Consider the following 22,087-nt stretch of genomic DNA (forward strand, 5'->3'; position numbering starts at 1 on the left):
AGCCACCCAGGCACCCCTACAATGATGAGTTTTTTAAAACACATACATAATAAAGAGAATATGGACACAACAATCCAATCAAGTAAAAGTACAATATACAGGGGCACCTGGGTGGCTCAGTCACTTGAGCACCGACTTCGGCTCAGGTCATGATCTCACAGTTTGTGAGTTCGAGCCCCGCAATGGGCTCTGTGCTGACAGCTCAGAGACTGGAGCCTGCTTCGGATTCTGTGTCTCAACTCTCTCTGCTCCTCCCCCACTCATGCTCTGTTTCTCTCTCTCTCAAAAATAAATAAACATTTAAAAAAATGTTTTTAAAAGTACAATATACATAGAAAAGGCCTGGTTAAGACATTCAGCAAAAGGTTACGGAGTTATTTTGGGGTGGCAAGTATATCAATTTTTCTTGCTATTCTGTTATATCCAATTTTCAAAACTTTATGTTTAAAAAAACTTAAACATGCTTTAAGATATAGTCCAAATGAAACATCCTCTCAATAGGAAATAATTTTTCTTTCCTATGGACTCCTAAACAACTCTGTCTTTCTTTTTAAGTTATTCTCATGTTCTAGCTTGTATTCGTAATTTTCTTACTTTATACAAATTTAGTACACACTCTATCAGCACCATTAGATACAATTAATCACCCCTATCTTCTTAAAACACTTCCTTCACTTGGCTCCCCCTAAAAAAGTACTCTATTTTGTTTTTTCCTGTTACTTGAATGGCCAATCCCACTTCTTCTGTGAGTTTTCTTGACTCTTCAAATTTTAAACGTTGAAGTGCTACACAAATCAAGCCTAGGATATCCTTTACTTTTTTTTTATTCCTCAGTTTCAAGGCTTTAAATACCATCCATACACTAATGATGGTCTAGCCTAGACCTTTCTCCTTAAACTCTAGGGGCGCCTGAGTGGCTCAGTAAGTTGAGAGGCCAACTTCAGCTCAGGTCATGATCTCGCAGTTTGTGAGTTCGAGCCCTGCATCAGGCTTTGTGCTGACAGCTTGGAGGCTGGAACCTGCTTCAGATTCTGCATCTCCCTCTCTCTCTGCCCCTCCCCTGCTCATGCTCAGTCTCTCTGTCTCTCAAAAATAAAAAAACCTTAAAAGAAACCATTAAAAAAAACTCTAGACTCACATAATGCCCAGGGCCTTTTCAAACAATCACCTGACTTTCCTACACCAAAACTGTTCCATCTTAATCTTTCCCATTTTAGTACTAGCAACTCCATCCTTCCTACTGCTCAAATAAAAATCTCAAGCCAACCTGTACTGCCTCCTTTATCATACATCAGCTAATTCAGTCCACCAGTGAATCTCATTAGCTCTATTTTTAAAACATATCCAGAAGCCAACCACTGCTCACCAATTTCATCACTAACTTGGTCTAAGTATCCACCATCTCTCACCTGGATCACTGGAACAGACTCCTAATTTGTTCCCACAACATCCACCTTTGACCCTAGAAATCTAGTCTCCACAAGCAATAAAAGAGATCCTCATAAACAATGTCATTCCTCTGCTTGAAACTCTCCAATAGTTTCTCAGCTTTCTTAAAAGTAAACACCAGTGCTCTTACAATGATACCCTAAAAGTCCCTACATAATCTGATCTTACTTCTACCCCAGCCACTTTGGCCTCCTTACTTTGCTCATGCATGAGGATTACTCTTGACACAGTCTTTGCTCCTGCCTGGAAAAATTTTCCCTCAGATAGTTGTATCTCACTTCCTCCATCTCTGGATCAAATGTCATTTTATCAGGAGCCTTGATGACCAACCAAAAAAATTAGCAATAATTCCATCCAGCATTCCTTATAAACCTGTTTTCTTCTTCTCCACAGCACTTATTATCATTAAAGATCTTATAAATTAATTTATTTGCTATCTCATGAGGTCAAGAGTGTTGCATTTTTCCTGTATTATCTTCAGTTACTACATTACTGCTTGCCACAATATGGGTCCTCAGACATTTATTAAATGAATGGATGAATGACTTCATAACATTTATTAGGCAGAAAGTTCCTTAAAAACAGTTGAAGTCTGTTTTGCATCTCCAAAGCACTTTGTAGGGTACTTGTACTATGGCTGCTAATTTTTCTGCCAGATGAATAAACATAATACTATGTTTATACCAGGAGAGTAAGATTTAGAGGAAAATAAAGGATATAAGCCAGCAACATGACTATGCTTACCTGTTCTATTGCACTCTTTAGTTTGTTCATGTGGCTTTCAAAGAGAGGAAAATGTGAAAAAAAGAATTCATTAAATTTGTTATTTTCATCTTCATCTTTGGATAATGAAAAGATTACCCCAATTGCAATCTTCTTTTTCCTCACAATTCCTGGGTTAGGGCCACAGCTTTCATCTGACAGATTAAAGCTTTCTTCTATAGACCTTAAAAATAAATGTTTTCTTTAATATAAAAAAAATGAAAATAATTAAATTCACAATTTCATCTCCTTGCTAATTTAATGTACACAAGCTAAAGGTCTTCTGCTGTTTTATCAGTAAATCTAAAAATGCACATCAATTATCTTTGAAAAATCTACTGACTACTCCTTCATGCTCACATTTTTGTAAAAAATTTTAACAGAGAGTCAGATTGGGAACATTTTTGTTCAGTTAGAAGTCACTAAAAAAAGGGAGTTAATCCCCATTCATAACCCACCTAAAAATGCCTTCATTTTAAGCTTATAAAAGAGTCTGATCTAATTCACTGTTCTACAATCTCCTTTTGTCTCTTGCTGATTCCAAGAGTAAAATTTTAAAAATCAAGGACTAAAGGAAGTAACTAAAGAAGAAAACAAGAAGCTTTATTTAATCTACAGTTGTACTTAAAATAGGCTTAAAAGAAAAAAAGATCTTTCAAAAATGAATTGACTTGCCTAATTAGAAACATGAAAAACTGAAATATCAAAATCCAGTACACTGCACAAACACCTAAACAGAAGAGTTACAATCATAAAACTTTTAGGAAAAAAACATAGGATAAAAGCTTTATGACACTGAATTTGGCATTTATTTCTTGGATATGATACCAAAAGGAAAGACAACAAAAGAAAAAGATAAACTGGACTACATAAAATTAAAAACTACTGTGTATCTAAGGACACTGTCAACAGAAATGAAAAAGCTACCCATGGAATGGGAGAAAATACTGATAAGCATATATCTGATAAAGGAATGATATCTAGAATAAATAAAGAACTCCTACACCTCAACAACAACAACAAAACAATCTAATAAAAAAATGGGCAAAATACTTATATACGTATTTCTCCAAAAGACACACACATTGCTATTACGCACATAAAAATACACTCAGTATCACTAACCATTAGGGAATACTTGGGAATATGACTGCATTAGGGAAATGCAAATCAAAACCACAACAAGATACCACTTCACACCCATTAGGATGGTTATGATAAAAAAAAAAAAAAAAACAGAAAATAACTATTGGTAAGAATGTAAAATGGCAACTGTAGAAAACAGTATGGCATTCCCTCGAAAACTTATCCAAAAAATTACAACATCACCCGAAAATTCCACTTTTGGGTATACACCCTCAAAATTGAAATCAGGGACTCAAACAGGTATTTATACACATATGTTCATATCAGTATTATTTGCCAAAGCCAAAAGGTGGAAGCTACCCAAATGTCCATCAACAGATAAGTGAATAACAAAATGTGATATACACATACAATGGAGTATCATTCAGCCATAAAAAGAAATAAAATCCTGATACATCTACAACATAGAAGAACCTCAGAGACATGCTAAACGAAATAAGCCACACATAAAAAAACAAATATTGTATGATTCCACTTATATGAGGTATCTACAATAGTCAAATTCAGAAAGAAAAAAAATTCAGTGGAGGATGCCAGGAGCCAAGGGGAGGAGGAACAAGGAGTTAACTGTATAATGGGTACAGTGTGGGGAAATAAAAAAGTTCCAGACGTGAAGAGTGACAATGGTTACAAAACAATGTGAAGGTACACTGAACTGTACACCTAATACTGGTTAAAACTTACCCAAACTTTTAATATATATTTTAAAAGTTTCAAGGCTTAAAATACACAAAATATAAGCCCTAAAAAAAACCCATTCAGAACTGTGTTTAAGGAACTATTCAATTTTATTATAAAGTGAAAATTCCAACTTACCATCTAGGAAACACCCCATTCTCCAAACTTGTTGTTTGGCTGCGTCGCCAGCGTCGCTGGTAACTGCTGGCACAGCTTCGGGTAAGTGAGGAGTTGGGAGAGGGAAATGGTGTAATAAGCAAGCTGCTGAGAGATGCTGTCAGTCAAAATAAAAACAAGTATAATATAAGCATTTAAAAATATGTCAATGATAACTAAGCATAAAGGTAAATTTCTTTTTAACAAATTTAACAGTAGTAACTCAAATTTCTCATTTTGTTTCATGAGCTTCTTAAAAATTTCCTTTTAAAAAATGTCATGTTGGAGCAAAGTCTAAGAACAAAAAAATCATATATCAACAGGGTGTTGGCAAGAGACTCTGAGACATTCCCCTTTTTATATTCTACCCTCACTCCAATCACTTCAGAAGAAGGGCTAATTTGAAACAAAGTATTATTTCTTTGGCCATAAAACTGTCCTATGTATAGCCAAACACTTAGTCCTTAAAAGAAATACGATGTGATTCCATTTTTTAAATTTTTTTTTATTTTATTTTTTTAAGTCTGTATTTAAATTCTAGCTAGTTAACATGCAATGTAATATTAGTTTCAGGTGCACAAATATAGAGATTGAATACTTCTATATAACACCTCTTGCTCATCACAAGGGCATTCCTTAATCTTCATCACCTATTTAACCCATCCCCCTACCCACCACCCCCTGGTAAGCATCAGTTTGTTCTCTACTGTTAAGAGTCTGTTGCTTGGTTTTCTCCCTTTTCCCCCCTCTTGCTTATTTGTTTGAGAATTGTCTTTCTCTGACTAATTTCATATAGCATACTCCTAGCTCCATCCATGTCCTTGCAAATGGCAACATTTCATTCTTTTTATGGCTGAATAATATCCCATTGTGTGTGTGTACACACACACACACACACACACACACACACACCCATACACACCAGAACTTCTTTATCTGTTCGTCAATCAATGTATACTTGGGTTGTTTCCATAATTTGGCTATTGTAGATAATTCTGCTATAAACATGCATTGTTAACTGTACAAATATGCATGTATCCCTTTGAAAATAAGTGCTTGAATGTCATTTCATGATGTCTTTTAAAAGCACATAATTTTATACTTGTCACAATGGCTAGAAACAAAAGGAAAAGAAACAACAAGTGTTGACAAGGATATGGAGAGAAAGGAACCCTTATGCAATGGGAATGCAAATTGGTATACAGCCACTATGGAAAACAGTATGGAGGTTCCTTAGAAAACTAAAAACAGAAATACCATATGATCTAGTAATTCCAAAACTGGGTATTCACTCTAAGAAAACAAAAACACTAATTTAAAAATATGCACTCCTAACTTTAGTGCAGCATTTTTTATAATAGCCAAGATACAGAAACAACCCAAGTGTCCATCAATAGATGAATGAACAAGTAAGATGTATACAATATTGCTCAATCATAAAAAAGAGTAAGGTCTTGCCATCTGCGACAACATGGATGGACCTAGAAGGTATTATGCTAAGTGAAATAAGTCAGACAGAGAAAGACAAATACCATATGATTTCACTTACATGTGGAATCTAAAACACAAAACAAAAAGCAGAAAGAGACCCATTAACACAGAGAACAAACTGATAGTTGCCAGAGAGGAGGTGGTTGAATGGGAAGGGCAAATTGGGTAAAGGAGAGTGGAAGATACAAGCTTCCAGTTATGGAATGAATAAGTCACAGGGATAAAATGCACAGCATAGGGAATAAAGCCAATGGTACTGTAATAGTGTTGTACGGTGATAGATGGTAACTACACTTGTGGTAAGCATAGCATAACATATAGAGTTGTCAAATCACTATGTTGTACAACTGAAATGTATCTAACACTGTATATTATAACTATACTTAAAACTATACTTCAATAAAAATAAAATAAAAATACCATTGATCCTTGAGCAGCTTGGGTTTGAACTGTGCAGGTACACTTAGACATTTTCTTTTTCAATAAATAGAGTACAATACTTTAAGTGTATTTTCTCTTCTTTATGATTTTCTTAATAACATTTTCTTTCCTCTAGCTTTATTATAAAAATACAGTATATAATACATATTATATATAAAATATATGTTAATTGACTATGTTATTGGTAAAGCTATTATTTGAGTTTTCAGGGAGTCAAAAGTTACACACAGATTTTCTTACTGTGTGGGGGGTGGAGAAGAGGTTAGGATTTTTGCATTATTGAAGGATCAACAGTACTCATGAATTGCTGTGTACAAGTAGTCAAGCTTCTGAATCCTTTTTTTTTTGAGAGAGAGAACGCGCGCGCGCACGAGCGCATGCGCACATACAACTACACACCAGCAGGGGAGGGACAGACAGAGGGAGAGAGAATCCCAAGCAGGCTCCACACTGTCAGCACAGAGTCAGACACTGGGCTCAAACCCACAAACTGTGAGATCATGACTTAAGCTGAAATCAAGAATCAGAAGCTTAACGAACTGAGCCACCCAGGAGCCCAGCTTGGCCACTTTTAAGAACAGGACTATACCTACTAAGATCCAAAGAAGAAATCCTATAGATTGCTCTCTGGAGCATTCTAAGGGTGACAGACATATTCCAACAGAGCCCATTACGATTATAATTGCTGCAATACCCTAATTGTGAGGTTTATTGTCTTCCCAAACTTCTGTTTTCAAAAAGTGTCTCTTGAGCAGGGTGTCAAAAGCTACAACCCTTCATTTTTCCTTAGGCTATGAATCCTTCCTTTCTCTATACTGGTTCCAGAAAAGAAAAGACATTATGAGCTTGCATTTGTCTGGCAATATTTTATATTCTTCTCTTCATGATTATAACCACACACTAAAAATCTGTGAGCTAATCAATAACTGGCAAGTATTATTAACTATAAAAAGGTACATATTAGACAATACATTATTTTGGACGTCAGGCATGAAAACTAAGACTGTCATTAGGTGGATCTGTTCATTTCAATTCTCACTAACAAGTTCAATGATCAAGAACTTTATGTTGAAAAAAAATCCAGCCAGGGCCTTCAATTTAAGGTAAAGAAAATGAAGTGTAGAAATTAATTTATGACCTCTGAAATCCTGGATAAAATAAGAACTAAATTCCTGCCACAGTAGAGAAATCTCTAGATTACATAGAAGCAATGAGTATTAAGAGAAATATACTCTAGATTAGTTCCTAAGAACAAAAATAAAAAACTCAAGTAGAAAAGAAGGGTGATCATGCTATCTAAATGTGGCATAAATGGGGCATTACCAGAGCGTGCTATGCCACTGTCTCTGTCTTCGTTCAGTTCTCTTCCAGGCATGTCCATTGGATTGCTGTGAACTGTGAATTAAGACAAAACTGTCAGTTATAACACATAATGCTATTCAGGGTGATGCTGTTCCTTTTATATAGCAAATGAAATCATGCTTATCTAATTGCATTCCTTTATATTTTTCAATAGCATGGCACAAACCCAACACCAAGAGCTATTACTCAGTTGAACAAGCTTTGAGATCTATGTGAAGATTTGACATATAATATGAAAATATAATCTAATATCTAAAGAAGCAAAGGAGGACTAAAAGGAAGATATTCACAATATCCTATTAAATGACAAAAAAAAACATGCTACTAAACACAAGAATGATGGTCCTGGTAGTAAGTGATGGGTATACAATCATTTGCTTTACTATTCTGCCTATATTAATGTATGTTTAAAAATTCTTCATAATAAAAATTTTAAGAAAACAATTTGAATACTAAGATCCCAATTTTGTTTTTTGTAAAGGTTAATTCTAGTTGACACAATGGCTAATATATAGCCTATTTTACAAATTTTCTGTAATAAATTTGTATAGTTGCCCATATTTGTAAGGAATATAAATAAAAATTTATATTAATTAGTATTATACAACTGCCTGGATACAGAGGCATGAACACACTCTACAAACATCAATGTAATGATATAAACAAATACACTCACATATGGCTTTTACAGATCAATATAATGGTGCTTGTTCATCTAAATATTAGCTCCAAGAAAAATCGTTCTTATGGAATAATGTAGATCATAAATTTTAAAATAATAAGATAGGATATTTTCTGCAATTGGTGAACTATGAGTACAAAAGCTACTCAACCATGGAAACAAGAGAGTGTCAAACCAGAAATTCTAGCTGTTATAAGAAATAATGTTCATAGTAAAATTTGGTTGAGGATTCTAAAATTAAAATCATTATTTCATAATGACATAAGAAATAACAAACTGAAATTTCATGAAAATGTCAATTCCACTGATAACTGCAAGTTTCTGGAAACTTTTAACAACATATTCGGGAGAAAGGAATTAAGTTCTTACACTTGCTAAACATCTTCTTAACCACACCCTCCCCAAATGCATTTATCTATCTACTCTCTTGTTTCCACAGCTTAACTACAGATTCTAACCACTGGCGCACACCAACTAGTCTACCCACACAGCACATCGCAAACCTGCAAAGAAAGAGGCGCTCCTGATCAGGCGGAGCGGACCCTGTTCAGAGAATGCCCGCCTGGGGCTGCAGAACTGTGAAAGACCTACATGGCAAAAACGTAAAATACATATGAAAGAAGGCTGTTAGAGAAGCCAGAAAGCGTCAGGAATAAAGGGTGAGCTTAGGCAGCACAAATGCACAGCAACAGATATGGATGGAAACTTTTAAGCTAAGTAAGAATAATTCAAACAAGCTTCCCTTCTTTGAAACAGGATGTTTTATCCCTGGTCATAGCTGATGTCAAGCACAATAATTTCATGCCTATATACTAATAAATCTGTATATATAATAATAAAAATAACCTTCCACTATACTAGGTAGAAGGTTTTTAAAGGTTCAATCTTTTCTAACCTAAAACAACATTTTTAAAGATTCAAAACAGCACAGTAATGTTATCTATATAATGTGACATTTGCGAAATAAATTTATCTTTTTATAAAAGTCAGTTTTAAGATTATAGCATTCTCCTGCAACTGTCATAAGGAGAAAACCACCTAAGTGCTTGGCTGAAAAAAGAGAACACGACATAGGACAAAAGAGCAGAAAAGAGGTCTACTGACAACCAGGTATGAAACTAGTTTTTCTCTAACCTAGAAAAGCTACAAAGTAACTGACTTTGGAAGAAACCAAAGTTCCTAAGCCAAGGAAGTTCAGCCACAATGAAAGGAAGAATGTCAATGCACCCATCAGGGCCAGACTCCCAGCTGTCCAGAAAGCATGGCTGCCACTCACTGGACCAAATAAAGATGACAGGGTCTAAAGACCCCAAAGGGGCAACATTAAAGCAGTTAAGGCACCTGCTATGCTTAATCAAGATGGCCTAAAGAGCCACTTCAGAGGTTTACCTAGGAAAGAACAGGGGGCATTCTGTTCTAAAAAGAGACAAATGTATTTTTCAAATTCCTAATAGATATTTCTCTATAACAAAAATTGCTAAAATTATAGTGCGTGGGAAGGCAATCCTTCTCTAGTCACTTCAAAATGTAACTAATGTCTTTAAACTCCTTCTCTGCCTAGTACCTCCTTCCTTACTCTCAGGATACAATTTTGTCTCCCACAAGTATACAGATGCAGATGCGTATGCGTGCACACACACAGAATTTACCAGACAGGAACTCTCCCTTTCCTACCACCGTTATCTCCAAACGTAATCAAATCCTGGCCCACCTGCCTCCTTGATGCCAGAGCAGTGACAACAGGTAAGATTATTCATGTCTTATTGTGTGCTAGGAACCTAGTCAGTGAAAAATCCTGGGAAGCTCTTCCTTCCCTTCCAAAGCTAATTCTTTTATGTCAGCAAGAACCTTCAAAAATCTTACTTTACCAAGTACCACTTCTATTTCTAACCTTACCTTCCTTATAATCTATTCCATCAACATTTAGATACAGACAAAATTATTCTCTCCATATATCTAATCCCACATAACAGTTCGATAGTTCTTAAAATGTGGTCTAAAGGACTCCTTGGGGTCCCTGCAACCCTTTCAGGGGGTCTGTGTAAAACTAGATTTTCTTAACACACTTCAACCAAAACAAAATATTACAAGAGAATGAATACTGAAGCAGATAGGCGCATACAGGCTACATTCTAGTAAGCCAGAAATTAAAGAGATTTGCAAAAATGTAAAACAATGCCACTCTTCTTCATTAATTTTTCTTGGAAATTAATCATTTCACAATATACGTTATTTATATTAACATGAAAAAGGTTATTAGTATTTTTTAATAAATTAATAAATGTTTAAAAATCTTGTTTCAATTTTTAATACAGTATGTACCAACAAATGTAACCCACATAAACAAAAGCTGTCTGTGGTCCTCAATAATTTCTAAGTGTATAAAAGGGTCCTGAGACCAAAAAGAATCATTGTTTAAATCCTGGAAAAAAGACTAACCTCTGGGTCTCTCCTCAACTGCGGCTTCTACTCTCCCCACTGAAACTGCTCATGTAGGGCACCAAAAGATTTCCTATTGATTAATGCAGTCCATACTACCTTATACTACCTTATAGTCTATTTTATGCTAAATTACACTTTGAAGTTTCCCCTCACAGTTCCCAAGGATAAAACACTAAGGTTTTTTTCTTAATCTTCTTTGTGTGCTTCTCTTCCTCTACTCCTTTAATCCAGTTTCCCAGGATTTCATCTTCAACAATCTTCTCATTCTTAACATTTCCTAAGTCATTTCATTCATTCATATGCTTTTACTTTTCATTTACATGTTAATGATTCACAAATCCATGGCAGATACAGCTAACTGTCTAACAAAGAGCTGTGTTCTGCCTTCTATTGTATCAAGTGGTTTCTGGGAAGCAGCTGCCCAGCTAGGGATATTTCTCAAATCTCCTTATATGTAGGTGAAGCCATGTGATTAGTTACCACTAATGGAATGTCAACAAAACTGATGTATGTCACGTTCAGGCTGAGGTTGGTTATGAAATGGAGTGCCTTTTCCATTCTTAATTCCTTTCCACTGGCTTAGGACAGCGGAGCACAACCTTGGAAACCACATGATGAAGGCAGAACTCTAAGAAGGAAGGAACTCTAAAACGTTGCTTGGAGAAAAACTGTTGATCAATGATGAACACCCTTTTGAACTCCACATGGCTGAAAAAAACCTTCTATTGCTTTAAAATTATTACACATTTATGGATTTTTATGTTACAGCATCTACCACAACATCTACTAACTATAATGGATATCTTCCCTTGAACATTCAATCAATACCTCCATTCCAACATACCTCAACCTAAAATCACCAATTCCTAATTTCTTCTGTTTCTCCCTACACATGGCACTAACATCCAAACACGTATACAACCAGATAGCAAAGTGCCACCCTTGATTCCTCCTTTTTCCTCCCCCCCCCATTCCATAATTACCAAGTCAAGTCCTATCCACTCTATTTCCCATAATAAACCCCTCAACAACTCTCTATCCTCACTGATACAATCATAGCCTAGGTCTCCTTTTCTGCCACTTAGATTATCATAAGCAGCCTTCCTTTTTTTTTTTTTTTAACTTTTTTTATGTTTATTTATTTTTGAGAGAGAGAGAGAGAGAGTGGAGAAAAGGCAGACGCAGAATGCGAATCAGGCTCCAGGCTCTGAGCTGTCAGCACAGAGCCTGATGCGGGGCTTGAACTCATGAACCAAGAGATCATGACCATGACCTGAGCCGAAGTCAGACGCCTAACCAACTTAGCCACCCAGGCATCCTAGGGGCCTTCTAATATAGATCTTTTCTTCAATACCATTGGTTCACTTGAATCCTTTCCCACTGCCATCAATACTCTTACAGATATAAATCTAATCCAATCATATTTCTATATCCTGACAACTCCTCTGTGGTGGCCTTGAGAATGCAATGCAAAGACCTCCAGCTATAAGGACTATAATTGACTAAGTACTACAAACTACTGCGTTCTGAAATCTATCATGATGTTTGACTGAGGCCACATATTCCAGAGGCTGCTACTAGTCGGTGACTGAACACAGGAGGAATAGTAACGCAGCCGCATTTTGGCAATATGTGGGTCATTTCTAACAAACTTTGACTCAAAGACTTATCAGTGATCTTACTAAACCTTTCTTGGATTGCATGGTAGGATAGGACACTACCATTCAATCTTCTATTCTCTCTTTCATTTGGGGTCAACACTTGTATCACGATCTGAGGGCTCTCTCAACCTTTCCCAGCTCCCTCCTCATTTCTCTCACATAGTCATTTCCCCTAATAATATCCTTGCATATTTACTCATGTCTTGGCACCTGTTAACAAACAGGTGGAGCACCCAAACTAACATATCACACTGGTACCCAAGTGCTTAAAGACTAAATCCAAACTCCTCAGTAAGGCCCACAGTGCTTTCTGTGATCTACTGCCTACTCACTTCTTGATTTCTTTTAACTTGCTTTACTCCTATTCTTGGCTCCATCGACACTGATTTATTCACATTCTTCCCTCATGCCATCATTTCTTGCTCCTAGGTCTGTGCACATACTATTTCTTATGCTTTTTCCTAGAACATTTCTTTCTAAACATAGGGCTAATCCTTCAACGTAGGCCTCACTTCTTTAAGGAAATCTTCTGGGACTCTCTAGGACTGAATTAGGTACTCCTCATTTCTATCACAGAGCTGTTTAACATGTCCAACAATTAACTGTAGTATACTCTAACTGTTGTATGACTTGTGTGATTCCCACTAACTATAAATATGCTGAGGCAGGAATTGTGTCTGGTTTACCAGTGTATCCTCAGATAAGCCTAGCAGAGTGCTTAGCACATAATAGGTGCTTGGTAAATATTTGTTGATTAATTAAAAATGGAAAGAAAATAAGTGATGGTACTCAAATATCTTTAATTCACAAGTATAAATGTGCAAGTTAAAGCCACTCATGATTTAAAGTCTAAACTCTGTTAAATGGATTAATTTCCTATCCTATATTAAAACAGAGAAGATGAGTATATGTAGCATCTATAAGGTAATTTACCACCACAAGTAATAAGAGATTTGTATTATTAAAATAAATAGCTTTTAATTAACCTCTTAAGCTTTGGAAAGTGTCAAATTATAAAAAAAAAAGATTCATTTATTTCCTTGTCACATTTTTACTTTATTAAAACCAATGAAATTATTAATCGAGTTAGAAAAGAACTCTATTTCTCTAAAAAATGTGCAAACTTTACAAAGTACATGTCCTACCCTGTAACTAGCCCATACTATGTGCTGAATAAATGGCTGCTCATTTGAATAAACAGGAATTATGAAAAATAATAGAATATAAAAGGGTTCATGTTGGAAGAAAAACTGTTCTACTAAATATATAACTAATATTTATTAAAATTAATTCCAAATAAAAATTCTCACTAAATAGAGAATGAGAGAAATATTTCTCCTAGTCTAATTGCTGTCCACGTTCTGGGACAATACTAAAATTTTTTATGCACCAGAAATAAGGTCAGCAGCAACTCAGGTGAGCTTTCTAGGGTAAAACAAATAGCCAGAAACTTTAGGAGCATTTTGTCACTTCAAACTGTTGAACTTAAATAACAACAACAATCAACTATTTGAATTACTAAATAAGCTGTTACTTTAAAAAATCTTTTTAGAAGCATCACACTTGGGTATCTGCTCATCTGTTTGAATTCAGGTGACAAAAATGAGCACCATTCTAAAATTACTTCTGTGGTTAGGGAAGAGAGAAGGGACAAAGTGTAATACCAGTTTTCCTCAGCTGAAATATTCAAGAAAGCTGTTAAAGACTTTTTATATCAATAACAGTGACTTTCAAACATGCATCAAAGTTAAAAACAAAGAGCAAATCAGATAATCAGATATATCTTTGTTTTCTTTTCTCATATACAAAATACTATGTTCAAATATATAAAAATTATGTTTTCAAATAATACAAAGGTTATACATACTTGCAATTAAAATGTCTTTTCCACTTCTAGTATGTCCAACTCTGTAGTCTTATAAAAGATCTACATTATTAACAAATAACTGCAAATCCCTGTTATAGTGTTAACCTTATTTAAAACTCATAAAACCAAAGGAACCATTTACCTATATTTCCAAGTAGTCCATTAATAACTGTGTTACTATCAGCCTTTAATGTACTGTTGTCCTGATTGATGAATTCAAGACTGTCTTGCAGCCTAAGGGGGTAAGAGAAACAATAAATTGCAAATTCATTTTATGTTCTTTATGGCAATTCTTTGTATATTTCAATGAAATTTAAAGTGTCAAACAGGTTTTTAAGTTTTAAGTATTTGTAATAGGACTATAACATACCTAATCATTTAAATCAGGGGTTGGCAAACTACACACTGAGGGCTAAATCCAGCCTGTTGCCTGTTTTTGTAAATAAAGTTTTACCGGAGCACAGGCATGCCCATTCATATCTGTACTGGATATGGCTGTTTTAGTGTTACGGTGGTAGAGCTGAGACACCAGACATACTGTCTGGCCTACAAATTAAAATTACCTACCATCAAGACCTTAACAGAAGAAGGTTACTGACCCTAATGTAAATTGTAAAGTTTCCCCTCATATCTTGGGCTTGAAATTATTTTTTAAACTTCTGGCAGGAAAAAAAAAAACAAAAACAAGAATCAACCAAATATCCAAAAAATATCTTTAGTTCACACATTAAAATGAACTATACTACTCCTGGTAATAAATTATTCAGAATAATGCAAGTAAAATAACTTTATGCTTTTAGTACAAAATATCCATCCTAAGGATGTTAAGAACTAGCAATAAAAAATATGAAAACATAAAGAAAATGAGAGGATTACAGCTAAAATCAGTGATTTGAATTTAGAGTCTCTAATTTCTACTTTAGTGTTAAATTCTTAAAAATTAGCACTTTTAGCATCAGTATTTTTTAAGCATCCAAAATACACTCAAAAACATCTCTCCTTTTCCTTCCTTCCTAAGAGAAAAGCTAATAAGGAGCTACAAGTATTAGAACCTTAGCTAATAAAACTGAAAACTCTTTTAGTAACATTTATAATTAATGGAACCTTTGACAATTTTTCTAGTTTCGAGTAACCACTTTACTACTTCCCGCTACTTTTGATTTCAGGTATCCCTCAGACCCTGGCTAGCCAGAGTTCTGATCTGGTCTCTACAGAATCCATCACTGTGGTCCACTAACATCTCATCCTAGCCCCAGTTCTTCATTTACTGGATTCTGGCATGTAGCCCACAAATCTGGTGTCATGTCTGCCTTTGTTTCAGCTTTACTATTCCATTTTTTTAAAATCCAAGTGAGCTAACATACAGTGTAGTCTTGGGTTAAGGAGTACAAAAACCTGATGACTCATCTCTTACACATGATACTCAGTGCTCTTTCCAAAAAGTTCCCTCCTTAATGCCCATCACCCTTTTAGCCCATTCCCCCATCCACCCATCTCCCCTCCAGCAACCCTCAGTTTGTTCTCTGTAGTAATCTCTTATGGCTTACTTCCCTATGTTTTTATCTTATTTTTCCTTTCCTTCCCCTATGTTTATCTGTCATGTTTCTCAAACTCCACATGAGTGAAATCATATGGTATCTTTCTCTTACTTCACTTAGCATAACACCCTCTAGTTCCATCCACATTGCTGCAAATGGCAAGATTCCATTCTTTTTCATGGCTGAATAGTATTCTAGTGTGTGTGTGTGCGTGTGTGTGTGTGTGTGTGTGTGTCTGTCTGTCTGTGTGGGTGTGTACATATACATATACATCTTCTTTATCCATTTGTCAGCTGATGGACATTTGGGCTCTTTCCATAATTTAGCTACTGTTGATAGTGCGCTATAAACATCGGGTGCATATATCCCTTCAAATCAGCACTTATGTATCCTTGGATAGATTCCTAGTAGTACAATTACTGGGCTGTAGGGAAGTTCTATTTTTAATTTTTTGAGGAACCTTCATAGTGTTTTCCATAGTGGCTGTACCAGTTTGCATTCCGACCAACAGTGCAATAGGGTTCCCTTCTCTGCATCCTTTACAACATTTGCTGTTTCCTGAATTAATTTTAGCCATTCTGATAAGTATGGGGTTATCACATTATGGTTTTGATTTCTATTTCCCTGATGATGAGTGATGTTGAGTATCTTTTCATGTGAATGGAAAAGAACAGAGAACCCAGAAATGGACCCACAAATAAACCACCAACTAATCTTCAACAAAGCAGGAAAGAGTATTCAATGGAAAAAATACAGCCTCCTCAGCAAATAGTGTTGGTAAAACTGGACAGCAACATGCAGAAGAATGAAACTGGACCACTTTCTTACACCATACACAAAAATATATTCAAATTATATGAATGTCCTAAATGTGAGACAGGAAACCATCAAAATCTTACAGGAGAAAAAAAGGCAACAACCTCTTTGACCTCAGCTGCAGCAACTTCTTACTTGACATGTCTCAGGAGACAAAGGGAATAAAAGCAAAATGAACTACTGGGACCTCATCAAGATATAAACCTTCTGCACAGTGAAGGAAACATGCAACAAAACTAAAAGGCAATCAGCAGAATGGAAGAGAATATATGCAAATGACATATCAGCTTCACTATTCTAATTTCGGTATTAACAAGTTGTAGTATCCTTGTGCCTCACTATGGCTTACCTAGGCCAATCCTAATTGCAGTTAATTCTAAAAACTAAAGACCACAACATACAGGTGGTAACTCAGCATGGCACTACAGAATGGAAAATCAGTATCTTATCCTAACATGGAAATGCAGTCAACATTTTTCTTCCAGATATAGCTTCCAGAAGCAAATTAGCAAAAGAGAAAGCACACTTCTTATTCTTCAATTAAACTAAAATGAGAAGCAATCTGGACTCCAGACACAGAGTGGCTCAATGAATGAAAAACAAGGCAGAGATGCAGTTCAGTTTTAACTGATATGGTCATATGATGATAAGAGGAGCAATTCATCAAGAAGATACAACAAATGCTCTCAGTATCAGAGAACCTAAACAGATTTATTTAGCAAATACTAACAGACCTGAAGAGACAAGAATGCAATAATAAGTAAAGGACTTTAAGAGTCTACTTTCAACAATGAATAGATCATCCAGACAGAAAATGAACAAAGAAATTTTGGACTTGAACCATACTTTAGGCCATATGGAACTAACAGATACATAAATATAGATATATATAGAACAATATATCCCAGAGCAGCAAAATACCATTCTTACCAAGTGTACATAGAACATTCCCTAACACAGATCACATGATCGGTCACAAAACAAGTCTTAGTAAATTTAATGAGACTGCAATCATACCAAGTATCTTTTCAGACCACAATGGTATAAAACTAGAAATCAGTAACACAGGGAAAGCTGGAAAATTCAGAAGTATGTGGAGATTAAAAAACATGCTCCTGAACAACCAATGGGTCAATGAAGAAATAAAAAAGTAAATTAATACCCTGAAACAAATAAAAATGGAACAGAGTATATCAAAACCTGTACGATGCTGCAAATGCAGTTCAAAGAGGGAAGTTACAGTGATAAATGCCTAAAGTAAGAAGCCAGAAATATCTCAAATAAAAAACCCTGATTTATACCTCTAAAACCCAGAAAACAACAAAGCCCAAAGTCAGGAAGGAAATAAAGCTTAGAGGAGGAAATAAAACGAAATAGAAAAATAATTTTAAAGATCAGTTAAACTAAGAGATAGTTTTCTGAAGAGACAAAATCAACAAACCTTTAGCCAGACTCAGGGAAAAAAAAAGAGAGGACTCAAATAAATGAAATCAGAATTGAAAGAGACATTACACTGCAATCATACAAATTAAAAGGGATCATGAAACTACTAAAAACAATTACATGGTAACAAAATGGATAACCTATAAGAAATGGATAAATTCCAAGAAACATATAACTTACTAAGACTGAATCATGAAGAAATAAAAAATCTGCAAAGACCAGTAACAAGTAAGTAGAATCAATCATTGATCAAAAACCTCCTAACAGAGAAAAGCCAAGATGGTTTCCTTGGTAAATTCTACCAAACATCTGAAGAATTGATGCCAATTCTTCTCAAACTCTTCAAGAAATCAAAGAAGGAGTATTGGAGTATTCCCAAGCCCATCTTACAAGGCCAGCAAGATCCTGACAATAAGACCAGGACACTGTAAGAAAAGAAAATTACAGATCATCTTTCCTGATGATTACAGATGAAAAAATTCTCAACAAAATATTAGGAAGCCATATTCAAAAGAACATTAAAAGGATCATTCAATATGACCAAGTGGAATGCAAGGATGCTTCAATAAATACTGGGCAATAAATGAGAATTAGCATATTAAAAGAATGAAACATAAAAATCATATGATCATCTCAAAAGATGCAGAAAAAGCATTTGACAAAACACAACATTTTTTTTCCATGAAAAAAAAAACTCAAAAAAGTAGGCTGAGAGAACAAATATTATTAAAATGTGCATATTACCCAAAATCATCTATAGATTCAAAGCAAGTCTTATCAAAATTCCAATGGCATTTCTCATAGAAATAAGAAAGCAATCCTAAAATTTTTGGAATTATGAAAGACCCTGAAAAGCCAAAGTGATCCTGAGGAAAAAGAACAAAGTCAGAGGTATCACACTTCCTGATATCAAACTATATTACAAAGATAACATAGTCATAACATTATAGTACCTGCATAAAAATAAATACACAAAACAATGGAACAGAATCAAAAGCCCAGGAAAAGACCTACATGTATAGTCAATAATATTTGATAAGGGACCCACGAACACTTAATAAGGAAAGGATAGTGCCTTCAATAAATGATTACGAGAAACTGGATAACTACATGCAGATGAATGAAATTAGAACCCTATCTTATACCACTCACAAAAATAAACTCAAAACTGACTAAAGACATAAACATAAGATTTCCAAACTGCAAATCTCCTAAAATAAACCATAGGGAAAAAGCTCTTTGACATTGGTTGTAGCAGCAAGTTCCTGGACAGGACATAAAATGAAAAGCACAAGCAACAAAATCAACTATAAGTAAATGGGACTACATGAAACTAAAAAGCTTCTGCACAGCAAATAAACAATTGACAAAATGAAAAGATAATCTATGGAATGGTAAAAATATTTGCAAACTATGTATCTGATAAAGGGTTAATATCCAAAATATATAAAGAACTCCTAGAAATCAAGAGAAAAAACAAACAACATGACTAAAAAAGTAACACTTCTTCTGAATGTTTAGAAGAACTGACTAGAGAGTTCCAAAGAAGACATCTGGCAAAGAGCCAAGAGGTATATGAAAAGGTGCTGAACATCATTCATCATCAAGCAAAGGCAAATCAAACCACAACAAGATATCACCTCATACCTATTAAAATAGCTAACATCAAAAAGACAAGAGATATCAAGGAGTGGGCACGGTATGGAGAAAAGGAAACCCTTGTGCCCTTTTGGTGGGAACATAAATTGATATAACCACTATGAAAACAGTATGAAGGTTCTTCAAAAAATTAAAAATAGAACTACCATACCATATGCCAGCAATCCCACTTCCTTGGCATATACCCAAAGGGAATGAAATGAAGATGTCACAGAGATATCTGCACTCAGGTGTTTGATGTGGCATTAATGACAACAGTCAATAAATGGAGACAACCTTCGTGCCTATCAACAGATGAATGAATGTCATACACATATACAACACACACATACAGGCAAGCACACAAGCACTCATACAAAAAATGGAATATTATTCAGCCACGAGAAAGAAGGAAATCCTGCCATTTGCAACAACATAAATGAATCTTAAAGGTATGAGAAGTGAAATAAGTCAGCAGAAAAACAAACACTGTATGGTATTACTTCTATGTGGAATATAAAAAAACTAGACACAGAGAAACAGAAACAAGAGTGGTGGTTACCAGGGGCTGAGAGTGGAGGAAATGAGGAGATAACAGTCAAAGGTTACAAACTTCAGTTATAAGATTAGTAAATTCTGGAATCTAATGGACAGCATGCTAATTATAGATAATAATACATATTTATATAATTGGAAGTTGCTAAGAGAGTTAAATCTTAACTTTTCTCACCACAAAAAAGAAATGGTAATTGTGACAGTTGGGAAGTATTAGCTAGCTAAGGGTATGGTGGTAATCATTTTTAAATATATGAAAGTATCAAAACAATGTGCTGTACACATTAAATTATATAGCGTTACATCAATTACATTTCAATAAACCTGGAAGAAAAAAGGGTGGCCTCTGTGAACTTTCGAACTTAAGGAGTGGGAGAAATCTCAATTTAAGCTGTAACCCCAAGGGGCACCTGGGTGGCTCAGTCGGTTAAGCGTCCGACTTCAGGTCATGATCTCGCGGTTGGTGGGTTTGAGCCCCACTCTGTGCTGACTGACAGCTCAGAGCCTGGAGCCTGCTTTGGATTCTGTGTCCCCCTCTCTCTCTGCCCCTCCCCTACTCATGCTCTGTCTCTCTTCAAAGATAAACATTAAGAAAAAAATTATTAAGCAGCAACCTCAAAAACCCTCTGTTAGTTTTCCTACTTTGCACATCCTACATAATTCATTCTCCCTGCATTCATAATCACTTACGTATTGAGACTTCCACAGATACTGCTGCCAGTCCGTGCAGTAAAAACTTTGCTAAGCATAAGCTGTGGAGGGGAACTATAAAGAAAAAGAAAGAGAGAGAGATCAAAACTAAAACAAGGAATTTTAAAATTTATTATAAATCAAAATGTATTAAGTCACAGACATTTCACTGCACAGATGCAACCGTCATGAAGTAGCATGAATCCCACAAAATATCATAAACTGAGTATCTGTCATGCTCAATCTGCATGAAGACTATGTGAAATTCTCTCATCTTCAAAAATTACATATTCTAAAATGGACAATGAAAAATCAGAAAAGTCCTCACCGGATCTGATGAATTTTTAAGGTGGATCCTTTGTAGCTCATTGCTACCGAGCCAAACATCATCTCTCCAAGCATATTGGCATCAGAAGAGCACCGAGAACCCTAAAAAAAGCCCAATACATTAATAAACTTACAGAATTTCAAACCTTATGACTATTTCCAATACTGAATTTTATTAAAAATTCCTTTGCTATAGTTATTCTACATAATGGTTTTTTAAGTGATTCTATACTGTATACACTGTTCTATAGCTTGATTTTCTTCATTTCACCATGTCTTAAAGATCTAACCATACTGTTTTATAAAGATTCCTTTTGAAGAGCTACATAATATTCTACTGCATGAAAATACCACAGTTCCCCTTACTGATGAACTACTTAGGTTACTTCCAGGTTTTTGCCATTACAATAATGCTTAATGCTTAAATGAACATTCTTTTTGTTTTTTTTAGATTATTTAGTTATTTTTGACAGAAAGAGTGAGAAAGGGATGGAGGAAGGGGGGGCAGAGAGAGAGAGACACAGAATCCCAAGTAGGCTCTACACGGTTAGCAACAGAGCCCAACATGGGGACTTATCTCACAAACCATGATACTGTGTCCTGAAGTGAGACCAAGAGTCAAATGCTTAACCAACTGAGGCACCCAGGTGCATCTTAAATGAACATTCTTAAGCACATCTTGTGCTTATGCAATGTTTCTCCAGGACGGAAAACAAGAAATAGAATTCACTGAACATGCACTGAACAGTTTTTATCACTCCTACTGTGCAAAAAGAGATATTCATAAACATGATAATTTATATCTACTTTGTATTTTTTTATTTAAAAATTTTTTAATGTTTATTTATTTTTGAGAGAATGAGAGAGAGAGAGAGAGAGACAGAGACAGAGAGAGAGAGAGAGAAAGTCTGAGAGGGGCAGAGAGAGGGCGGGAGACACAGAA

The 22,087-nt window shown here is 35.2% G+C and overlaps 1 protein-coding gene across 2 annotated transcripts in view; it reads right to left on the minus strand.

The window, feature by feature from the left end:
* The window catches only part of FNIP1 (folliculin interacting protein 1), a 136,089-nt gene that overhangs the window by 40,156 nt on the left and 73,846 nt on the right, over positions 1 to 22,087 (minus strand). Inside the window, exons 4-10 of one of the 2 annotated variants that reach the window (XM_039252549.1) lie at positions 21,146 to 21,246; positions 20,818 to 20,892; positions 14,280 to 14,371; positions 8,671 to 8,754; positions 7,447 to 7,518; positions 4,174 to 4,309; positions 2,194 to 2,395 (exon numbers count right to left, since the gene is read on the minus strand). In XM_039252549.1, coding sequence (XP_039108480.1) covers positions 2,194 to 2,395; positions 4,174 to 4,309; positions 7,447 to 7,518; positions 8,671 to 8,754; positions 14,280 to 14,371; positions 20,818 to 20,892; positions 21,146 to 21,246 — 762 coding nt within the window. The remainder of the gene's footprint in view (positions 1 to 2,193; positions 2,396 to 4,173; positions 4,310 to 7,446; positions 7,519 to 8,670; positions 8,755 to 14,279; positions 14,372 to 20,817; positions 20,893 to 21,145; positions 21,247 to 22,087) is intronic. The other variant, XM_039252550.1, reaches the window with a different exon arrangement.

The sequence above is a fragment of the Hyaena hyaena genome, unplaced genomic scaffold (assembly GCF_003009895.1).
Source record: "Hyaena hyaena isolate Hyena2069 unplaced genomic scaffold, ASM300989v1 scaffold_425, whole genome shotgun sequence".
Lineage (NCBI taxonomy): Eukaryota > Metazoa > Chordata > Mammalia > Carnivora > Hyaenidae > Hyaena > Hyaena hyaena.